Raw genomic sequence first — 11,057 nt, 5'->3', positions numbered from 1 at the left:
CCACAGCTACCAGCTGGGCAGCAGGGAGGCCGCCTTGTCTCTGAAGGACCCCATCAATGACGGCGAGTGGCATCGGGTGACGGCGCTGCGGTAAGGGAGCCCCCCCGACACTGGGGAAGGGGCCCCACCACGCGTGGGGAGGCAGGCGGTGGGCTCTGGGGGGACAACTTGAAGCACAGACTTCAGGGCAGGACATGGGGGGGAAGCACCTACATCGGTGAAACCTGGTGGGTGCTAGGAAGCTGGGGGGTGCAGATCTCTTATCTGGGGGGAAGGAAGGACTCCGGGTGCGGACTTCTCGAGTGTGTGGAAATGGGAGGGGCTCTTTGGGTCTGGAAGCTCGGAGGCCTGCTGGTGAAGGGCCTGACCCAGTCCCGCCCCCACAGAGAGGGCCGGAGGGGCTCCATCCAGGTGGACGGTGAGGAGCTGGTCAGCGGCCAGTCCCCAGGCCCGAATGTGGCCGTCAACACCAAGGGCAGCATCTACGTCGGTGAGTCCTGGGCTGGGGCCTCGGTGCCAGAAGGGCTCCTGCAGATTCCAGCACACGCCCCCCCTCTCCTCTGGGGCCCCTGGAGCTGACTGACAGGTCCTGTCCTCTCCCCCCACAGGCGGAGCCCCCAACGTGGCCACGCTGACCGGGGGCCGGTTCTCCTCAGGCATCATGGGCTGTCTCAGGAACCTGGTGCTGCACTCGGCCGGGCCCGGCGCCCCGCCCCCACAGCCCCTGGACCTGCAGCACAACGCCCAGGAGGGGGCCAACACGCGGCCCTGCCCCTCATAGGCAGCTGCCTGCCCACAAGGACTCCTGGGCAGTGCCCCAGCCCCACATCGTCGAGTCTGTTATTATTAATATTATTATTATGAATATTTTGTAAGAAACGGAGGCGATGCCACGCTTTGCTGCTACCGCCCTGGGCTGGACTGGAGGGTGGGCATGCCACCCCCCACCCAAACACACCTGGGCAAAGCCGCAGGCTGGGGGAACAGGGCAGGCTGGCTGGGAGCAGGTGCCTCAGAGGGGCAGGCATGGTGGCTGAGTGGCCTCAGAAGTGCCCCCACGGCAGAGCCAGGCCGCCCATGTCTGCAGCCCTAGTCCCTACAAGAGCCAACCATGGCGTACAGCCTGGGTCCTCCCCAGCCACTAGGAGCAGAGGGCGTCGCAATGGCCTTTGCCACCCTCCTCTGGGTAGCAAAGGCTCTTTAGTGCCAACTGTGGAGCAAAAGGCAGCTCACCCCTGGACAGGCAGCCCCCACCCCGTTAGCCCATGTCCCAGCCCCCCTCCACCTTCACCTCTGCCTGACCAGCTGGTATGCATCCCCCCACCCAACACCTAGCCCAGGGCCCCCGCCCTCAGGGGCTACCAGGAGCTGCTGCAGGCCGAGCCCAGCACTGAGAGGGCCACATCCCCCCACTGATCTGGAAGTGAAGGCCCAAGGGATATGGGGGGAGGAGGGTGTTGGTTGGAAAGAGCAAGTGCCTTGGGTGGGGGAAGCCAGAACTCATGACGGAGGGACAGGAAGGGGCCATGACACCCCTGCCCCATCTGTGGGAACCTGAGGGCCCAACTGGGGACAAGCGCCCTCCCCACCAGTAGCTCCCCAGACGTTGGGTCAGGACGCCTGGCCTCTGTGTCCAGAAGGGACCTCCTGTGGTCTTTGTCTTGATCTTTCTTAATAAACGGTGCTATCCCCGCCAGGCGGTCCCTGTGTCTGTGACTAGGGCTTCACGTGTGGGACTTGAGGGTGCACCGGAGCAGGGCAGGTGAGGCCTGGGGGTGAGTCAGGGGAGCTTCAGGTGAGCGAGGCCCCTGCTCCCTGCCCTGGGCATGGAGGTCCTGCCCTTCACGGATCCAGCAGAGTGCCAGCCACCGCACGAGCTATGGGGCCGTTACCTCCTGTGGCCTTCCCCACACCTGGGGAGGCAGGGATCGTCCCATTTTCCAAAGGAGCAGACTGAGTCTCAGAGGTTACGTGACCTGCCCAAGGTCAGACAGTCCTCGGGGGGGTGGGGAAAGGACCCAGGGTCTGTCCGACCCCAGAGCCCACTGTCCGTCCTCTGAAGCCGCAGCCTCTCTATGCATGGCCTCCCTGACCCTGGAAGGCTGTCCTACTCGGCCGCAGTCCACCAGGGGCCACCTGGCCAGGACATGTGTGACAGATGGTGCAGCTAAAGCAGAGGCCACGGGCCCCAGCCCTCCGGGCCAGCTGGCTGGAGGAGCAACAGCACCAGAGGAGGCCAGCAGAGGCCAGGAGCAGCGAGGAGGCCAGCACCACCTTCTGTAGCCGGGGACCTGCAGGAAAGGGAGAGTCCACTCAGGTCTCAGCCCCGGCCTGCTCCCCCGGTTCCCAACACCTGGAGAGGGACCGGTGTGATCTTGGTGGGAGGAGTGGGGGCAGGTGGTAACAAGACCATCTACCTTCCGCAGCTGCATCCTGTTGTGCAGGGCCCCGGCCCGCTGGGGGACTGCTCCCAGCTGCACTCTGGAGGGAGCCTGCTGCCCCGGGAGCTGGGGAGACAGTCGGGGGCCTGGAGGTGTCAGCCTCTGTACTCCCCTCCTGGCTGGGCATCAGAGAGGGACCAGAGTGGGAAATAACAGAGCTAACACAAAACTGGGCTCCTAAGGCATGGCTATGTCTCCTTTAGTCCTTTCCAAACCTCTGTTTGTTACCATTAGTATTTCCATTGTATACTAGTAGATCAAGGAAGGGTGGCTAAGTCATTTGCCAGGTCACACAGCTGGAGTGATAGGGGAGGACTCGAACTCATGCAGTCTAGCTCCAGGGCCTGGAGTTTATGAATAGAGCTACTTCTCAGGAAGGAGGATGTGCACACATTCAGTGTTCTCTGTGCACCCAACACCGTGCTCAGTGCTGGGCCCTTTACCTACGGCGTTCCACTTAAAGTTTGTAACAACTCTGAAAAGTTAGGTTTATCACCCCATTTCACAGATAAGGAAGCTGAGGCATGGAGGTTCATTCTTCCCCTCATTTGACTCATATTTCTCGAGCATCTACTATGCCCTAGGGACTGGGGATACAACAGTGAGCAAAACGGACAAAAATGTCTTCATGGAACTGGCAGTTCAGTGTGAGAAGACACAAAGGAAATTATGTCAAATGGAGATAAAATTAAGCAGGGAAAAGGGACAGGCGTGTTGGCTAGGAGCAGGGCTGCTTTTTTTTAAAGTTGTGATGTATACCACAATAAACCATTAACCATTTTGTAAGTGTACCGTTGAGTGGTGTTAAGCACATTCACATTGCTGTGCAGCCATCACCACCATCCATCTCCAGAACTCTTCATCTTGCAAAACTAAAACTCTGTCCCCATTAGATACTAATTCCCTATTCTCTTCCTCCGCTCCCCCACCCCGCCCAGCCCTTGGCAACCACCATTCTACTTTCAGTCTCTGAGTTTGACTACTCTAGGTGTCTCATAGAAGTGGAATCATACAGCATTTATCCTTTTCTGTTTAGCCTATTTCAATTAGCAGAGTGTCTTCAAGGTTTCAGACATGTTGAAATTTCCTTTTTAGGGCTGAATAATATCCCATTGTGTGGCCACATCACACTTTGTTTATCCATTCACGTGTCCATGGACACAGCGTTGCTTTTTTTTAAAATTAAGGGGTCAGGAGAGAGCTCACTAAGAGTGAGGGTTAAGAAGAGACCCATAGCCGAAACCGGTTTGGCTCAGTGGATAGAGCGTCGGCCTGCGGACTGAAGGGTCCCAGGTTCGATTCTGGTCAAGGGCATGTACCTGGGTTGCGGGCACATCCCCAGTAGGAGATGTGCAGGAGGCGGCTGATCGATGTTTCTCTCTCATCGAGGTTTCTGACTCTCTGTCTCTCTCCCTTCCTCTCTGTAAAAAATCAATAAAATATATTAAAAAAAAAAAAAAGAAGAGACCCGTAGCCCTAGCTGGTTTGGCTCAGTGGATAGAGTGTCAGCCTGGGACTGAAGGGTCCCAGGTTCGATTCAGGTCAAGGGCACATGCCTGGGTTGTGGGCTTGATCCCCTGTAGGGGACATGTAGGAGGCAGCCAATCAATGATACTCTCTCATCATTGATGTTTCTATCTCTCTTTCCCTCTCTCTTCCTCTCTGAAATCAATAAAGACATATATATAATTTTTTTTAAAAGAAGAGACCCGTAGGAGGCAAAGGAATGAGTATGAAAATCTCTGGGGAAACAGCTTTCAGGAAGAGGAGAGAGCAATTTTTTTTTAAATTATTGATTTCAGAGAGGAAGGGAGAGAGAGAGAGAAACACCAAACACCAATGATTAGAAGGAATCATTGATTGGCTGCCACTGGGGATCGAGCCTGCAACCCATGCATGTGCACTGACCAGGAATCGAACCATAACCTCCCGGTTCGTAGGTCAATGCTCAACCGTTGAGCCACTGCGGCTGGGCGAGAGAGCTAGTCTTGAGACCAGAGGCAGGACGAGACAAGTGTGGAAGGAGTTGCTGGGGACCCGTGTGAAGGAGCTGAGGGACAGGAGGGCAGGTGGGCCTCTGGAGGCTTTGCTTTGTCTTTGAGTGAGGAGCGTGGTGGGTTCTGAGCGTGGGCGTGGCATGACTGACTGTCTTAGATGGCTCCTCTGGTCAGAGAGCTGAACTCCCCACTGAGGACAGTATGGAAAGAGGAGGCAGAAAGAGAAACAGTGAAGAAACTTGACAAACACAACCTCAACCAGGTTCCAGGCCAACATCCACAGTCATGAGTCAGGTTGGTGGTGTGTACCTTTGATATGATGAAAATGACACTTTACCTCTTTAGTCTTTCTCCTAATAACCCCTAACTCCAGTCTTATTGTGAGAAAAACATCAGACAAGTTTATGCCAATGGCTTGGCTATGAGCTGCAAAAAGGAATAAAGAGTCACACAACAGCCCTACCTGATTTGGCTCAGTGGATAGAGCATCGGCCTGCGGACTGAAAGTTCCCGGGTTCAATTCCAGTCAAGGGCACATGCCCGGATTGTGGGCTTGATCCCCAGTGTGGGGCATGCAGGAGGCAGCCGATCAATGAGTCTCTGTCATCATTGATGTTTCTATCTCTCTCTCCCTCTCCCTTCTCTCTGTCTAAATATATTTTTAAAAAGAGTCACACAACAGCTGTGGATCAGGAGTTCAGTTTTGGGCCAAGTTAAGTTTGAGATGCCACCTACACACCCACATGGAGATGAGCTGGGAGGTGGTTATATAACTAGAGTTCAAAGACATTCCAGCTGGCATGCGTTCTGAAGGAGACCACTGTGGGAATGAGTGGAGGATGGAAGAGGAGTGGATGTAGGGACTGGGCCTGATGGCACAGAGCACAGAGCGACAGGGGGGTGGCGAGGAATCTGCCAAGGGGACTGAGGAGGGAGTGTGCGGGGACCCGGGAAGCTGGATTCCACTCCGCCAGCGGCTTTTTTGTAGTAAACAACCTGTCCAGCCGTGTATGCCAGCCCTGTTGGGGGCAAGGGCACCTCCAGATTCTCAGAAGGATACTCCTGGGTGACCTGGTCTCCCTGGACTCAGAGGTCATTCCTGGTTATGTCATCACTGACTGTGACTTGGAGCCGTCGAGTCATTTCTCCTCCCTAGGCCCGTTTCCCCATCTGTGAAATGCGTGTCAGACTGGATCAGTGGTTTTCAAAGTAAGTCTTGAAAAAAAAAAAAAAGAAAGAAAGAAAAGAGCCGAAACCGGTTTGGCTCAGTGGATAGAGCGTCGGCCTGCAGACTGAAAGGTCCCAGGTTCGATTCCGGTCAAGGGCATGTGCCTTGGTTGCGGGCACATCCCCAATAGGAGATGTGCAGGAGGCGGCTGATCGATGTTTCTCTCTCATCCATGTTTCTAACTATCTCTCTCCCTTCCTCTCTGTAAAAAAATCAATAAAATATATTTTAAAAAAAGAAGAAAGAAAGAAAGAAAAGAAAAGTAAGTCTTGAGAGTCAAAGCCAGGTTCCTCACTGGGACATGGGGCCCGTCCTGTCCACTTAAACAGAGCATCTTTCCTTTAATGTCTTGGACCGCTGTGCAAAGTCCCATTTAGGAAGAGCTTCCAGCACTAAAATATCATTTGAGCCCGGCCGGTGTGGCTCAGTGGTTGAGCATCAACCTATGAACCAGGAGGTCACGGTTCAATTCCTGGTCAGGGCACATGCCCGGGTTGCGGGCTCCATCCCCAGGAGGGGGTGTGCAGGAGGCAGCCAGTCAATGATTCTCTCTCATCATTGACGTTTCTATCTCTCCCTCTCCCTCTCTGAAGTCAACTTAAAAAAATTTTTTTTTCTTTAAAAAATATTTGAAAGCAGCTGGATTAGATAATCTCTCATGTCATTCTGGCTCTAACTTGCTCTGATCCTCAGGTACTCTGTGGGCTGTGTGCACAGGTTTTCTAAAGCGATTCCCCACTACTGTGCTTCCCCTTGTTCTCTTCTGCCATGCCCCTGCCTCCGGCCTCCCCACCGAGGCCCTGCCCTGGGAGGGGGAGCTGGGCCCCTGCTTCCCTCCTACCTGCTCAGCAGGGCCCAGGCTGCACCCCGTCACTGACCTCTGCAGTTGGCTGGTGGCCAGGAAGCCTGGTCACTGCCGTGGCCACAGTTGTCCATGCCCCAGAGATCGCAAACCAGACTCAGGGGGATGCGCCCGCCATTCCCACAGCGGAAGTAGGGACCACAGGAGCCTGGGGTCCAAAGGGGAGGCATGTTATGAGGGACTTGGGCCAGCCCGTAGCAAGCAGGATGGGTGGTCTTATAGTGAGAGAATGTGGAAGGTGGGAGAAGGCTGGTTCCATGTGCATGCAGACTCAAGAGTCCTAACTAGGCCCCTCTGCTGGTAGAGGAGAGGCGTGTGAACATGAGTGTGAGTTGTGTGGAAATGTGCAAGGTGGTACTGTGAGTGTATGAGGTGTGATGTGAATTCCATGTGTGTGAGGTGTGTGGGTTGTGGATTGCAGTGTGGGTGTACAAGGTGTGGAGTTGTATGTGTGTGAGGTGTGAGTTGTGTGCATGTACAGTGTGAGTGAGTGGGTGTGAGTGTGTGGGAGTGTGTGTGTCTGGTATGGGCAGCCATGGAAGCCAGATTTATGGGGTAAGCTCTTTGAGGCTGGAATGTCCCTTACCGTGACCACTCACCACCTCCTTCCCTCTTAGGACCCAATCCGCTCCATCTTCTAGTGCCCCCAGTGCCCTATTGGTAGCCCAGGGCCGCAGTTACCCCAGCTTGGAGGCCCCGTCCTGGCCAACAGCCCTAACCCACCCAAACGGAAAGAGGTGACTTCTCCCACGAAGTCCCCGCGGGGCTGGCGACCTCTGGTGACCAGGCGCAGGCCGAGGAACTCCCCCGTGGACCTCACCCAGCCCAGGATGGTCAGGCCGCAGAGGGGGGTGCCCCGGGGCCAGGGCGCTCCTGACGGACGGGACCCTCGTAGAACTGCAGGTAGGAGCTGGACGGGACAAGGATGCTGGGGTGGAAGCGTTGGGCTCCGGGGATGCCCGGGACGCCGAGGTCTGCGGGGCGCCGCACGCAGCCAAAGCCCGCAGTCGGTGTCCTGGGCCACGAAGTAGAACCCGTCCCCCTGCCACCTCCGCCCGCAGAGGTCCACCAGGCCTCGTTCCAAGCCTGGCTCTGCCTCCTGCTCACTGTGTGACCCCAAGTAAGTCACTCACCCTCTCTGAGCCTCAGTTTCCTCATTGGTAAAACGGGAAGGATGAGCAAGCAATCTCGGAATTTTTGTGAGGATTAAATAATTTACGCCCTCAATCTCTTATTCAAAAATCCTCGAATATGTTTCAGAATGTTCCAGATTTTAGAAAGAGAATATGATGTATTTACAAGGTGGGACAAAAGTAGGTTTACAGCTGCATTATTTATTATTGTACTTTTTAAAATTTTTATTGATTGATTTTTAGAGAGAGAGAAATATTGATGTGTTGTTCCGTTTATTTATGCATTCTTTGGTTGATTCTTGTATGTGCCCTGAACCTGCAACCTGGGCATATTGGGACGACGCTCTAACGGTTAGAGCATAACCAATTGAGCTACCTGGCCAGGGCTATTGCATTATTTTCCCATACGAGCAACTGTAAACCTACTTTTGCCCATGCTGTATGGTATATACAGTCCTCCATGATCATTTTCTAGAGCAATTGTAAGAACATTTACCCTGAGCAAGACAAATGAAGCCTCCAGTCAGTTCAGGTCAGGTGTTGCCAGTAAATTAGTTAAGGACAAATTTTGGTTTTAATAGCTTGTGTATTTTGGAGTTGAAACTAAAGGACTGTGGACATGAACGTGCTCAGTGCTTCAGACAGTGCCTGGCATTTAGTGAGTGTGATAGCATGCAAGCTGTCATTGCTGCCTGAAGGATGAGGTAGACACAATTTGGTACCTGTCCACCTCACAGCCGTTCCCTCTCCTCGCAAAAAGAACTCTGATCTGCCCTAGCTGGTTTGGCTCAGTGGACAGAGCATCAGCCTACGGACTGAAGGGTCCCAGATTCAATTCTGGTCAAGGGCACAACATGCCCTGGGTTGCTGGCTCGATCCTCAGTAGGGGGCATACAGGAGGCTACTAACCAATGATTCTCATCATTGATGTTTCTTTTCTTTTTTTAAATATATACATCTTAATATATTTTTATTGATTTCAGAGAGGAAGGGAGAGGGAGAGAGAGATCAGAACATCAATGATGACAGAGAATCATTGATCGGCTGCCTCCTGCACACCCTGTATTGGGGATTGAGCCTGCAACCTGGGCATGTGCCCTTGACCGGAATCGAACCCGGGACCCTCCAGTCCACAGGCCAACGCCCTATCCACTGAGCCAAACTAGCTAGGGCCATTGATGTTTCTTATCTCTCTCCCCCTCTCCCATCCTCTCTCAAATCAAAAATACATTAGAAAAAAAAAAAAAAAGAACCCTGATTTAACCTCAGCCCTCAGGGCGCAACATGCCAGTGTGGGGAATGAGAGTAGAGTTGGTGAATTGAGCACTTTCTGTGGGCCGGGCTAAGTGTCTTGCATGGTTTATCTCATCCTTAATGCACGATAATCAATTCTCTTAAGGGGCAAGGGTTTACTATGATTCCCATCTTACTACTGAAGAACCCGAGACTTAGAAAGTTGAAACAATGATCTCAATGGTAGAAATGCAGGTAGAGGCAGAGCGAGTTTGTGATGCAGGCTTGTCTGACTCCACGGCCAGATCTGAGGGCTGTCACATCCCCCCCAGATCCCTGCTTCTGAGTGACTTGGAGCCCTCGTCTTCCAGAGGGGTTTGGGTAGACTTGGGGGTGCCAGGCAAGACCAGGCACACGGCTTCCCAGCCTCCCCGACTCCAGGGGTCCCAGCCCATTAGGGTGAGTACTGACTGGGGAAACATTCTCTAAGGGTGGTGGGGCCTGAATCTCCTGCCCACCCCAGCCAAGTCCCTTTATACGCACCTGTCTCCAGAGCAGACACAGTCAGGGCGGCTGCCCCCAGCAGGAGCAGCCTTTGGGGGAGCTGCAGAAATGGGCTTCCATCCAGCCCTGCTGTGCCCAGCAACAGGGCAAACCTGCAGAATCTTTGGTTTGGGGTCTTTGGGGAAAACCGGGTTTGGGGGCCTGGTCAGGCCAGTGGGGAGGCTGGCAGGATACAAGGGGCAAGGAGAGCCAAGTCCGCCACCTCCTCCTCAGTGATCTTTGTGCTCTTCATTCCAGATTCCCCTTCAGATCAGGATTGTGTCTAGGGTTGTCATGGAGATTTGGGGCTGGGGCTGAGAAGGCTGGGAGGATGTCTGCTCACCCCCTGCCAGACAGGAACCAGGAAACTCAGATCCTGGTCAGCCACAGGGCTTCTGGGAGGGGGACCCACAGCCCCAGAATGCTGCTGCCTTCCTGGATGAGTTGGCAGGCAGGGACTGAGCTTAAGAGAGGCCCAGGACACCAAAGGAAATTCTTTGAGGGCCTAGAGCAGGGGTGGGAAACCTTTTTTCTGCCAAGGGCCATTTGGATATTAATAACATCACTCCCAGGCCATACAAAATTATCAGCTTTAAAATTAGCCCTAGCCGGTTTGGCTCAGTGGATAGAGCGTCGGCCTGGGACTGAAGGGTCCCAGGTTCGATTCAGGTCAAGGGCACATGCCCGGGTTGCAGGCTCCATCCCCAGTAGGGGGTGTGCAGGAGGCAGCCCATCAATGATTATCATCATTGATGTTTCTATCTTCCTCTCTGAAATCAATAAAAATATATTTTAAAAAAATTAGCCGGCTATATTTGGTCAAACATTTAATTAACTCACCCTGATGCCTCAGCAGAGCCAGACCAAATGATTTTGCAGGTCATATATGGCCCGCTGGCCGGACGTTCCCCACTGCTAGCCTAGAGAGAGAGCAAGTGGTGAAGGAGCACTGGACCAGAGTCAGCTCTATTACAAAGTATTCCTGCCTCAGGGCCTTTGCACTCTCAGTTCCCTCCACCTGGGGTGCTCTTGCTCCATAGCTTTCTACGGCTGGCTTCTTTGGGTCATTCAGGTCTCAGGTCACATGTCACCTCAGACCACACTTCTCAATCTGAATTAGCACTCTCCCTCCTTGTCACTCAATCACATCTCCCCAAATTTATTCCATCAGCACCCACTGGAATTATTTTGCTTATTTTTATCTTGTATGTATTGCCTGTTGGCCCCCACTAAAATTACATTCCATAACTGTCTTGTTGATCCTTGAACCCCTAGAGAAACTGGACAACCAACGGGTCCGGGCTGCCTGTCACTACTTGAGCCAATTAAGCAGAGACAGGGTTGAGTCATATATGAGCATTTATTCCAATACTGCTGGCAACTGGGAGAGCAGCAGGCCAGCTACAAAATCTGCTCTGCAACCCCCGATAAACCAGCTGCTTATATGGGATAGGACAAAGGGATTAAGAATGGATATGCATTGCAAATATGTTCTCCCATGAAGCAGGCTCTCTTTTCACTTTGTTGCTGGTTTCTTTTGCTGGGCAGAAGCTTTTTATTTTGATGTAGTCCCATTGGTTTATTTTCTCTTTAGTTTCCTTTGCCCTAGGAGATGTATCA

General features: G+C 53.3%; 2 protein-coding genes across 2 annotated transcripts in view; one reads left to right on the top strand and one right to left on the bottom strand.

The window, feature by feature from the left end:
* HSPG2 (heparan sulfate proteoglycan 2) overlaps positions 1-1,696 on the top strand; it is a 115,214-nt gene extending 113,518 nt beyond the window's left edge. Inside the window, 3 exon segments of the mRNA XM_023758322.1 lie at positions 7-90; positions 387-490; positions 609-1,696. Of these exon segments, the coding sequence (XP_023614090.1) occupies positions 7-90; positions 387-490; positions 609-781 (361 nt within the window). The 3' untranslated portion in view covers positions 782-1,696.
* Positions 1,359-9,690, bottom strand: LDLRAD2 (low density lipoprotein receptor class A domain containing 2). The gene is given in 8 exon segments (XM_023758321.1): positions 1,359-1,417; positions 2,112-2,291; positions 2,418-2,599; positions 6,541-6,676; positions 7,252-7,411; positions 7,414-7,502; positions 9,438-9,573; positions 9,661-9,690. Coding segments are annotated over 8 exon segments (972 nt in total).
* Positions 9,691-11,057: the final 1,367 nt, after the last annotated feature.

The sequence above is a fragment of the Myotis lucifugus genome, unplaced genomic scaffold (genome assembly GCF_000147115.1).
Source record: "Myotis lucifugus unplaced genomic scaffold, Myoluc2.0 scaffold_128, whole genome shotgun sequence".
NCBI lineage: Eukaryota > Metazoa > Chordata > Mammalia > Chiroptera > Vespertilionidae > Myotis > Myotis lucifugus.
Note: the sequence above shows the minus strand (reverse complement) of the source record. Positions and strands in the feature narration are given on the sequence as shown.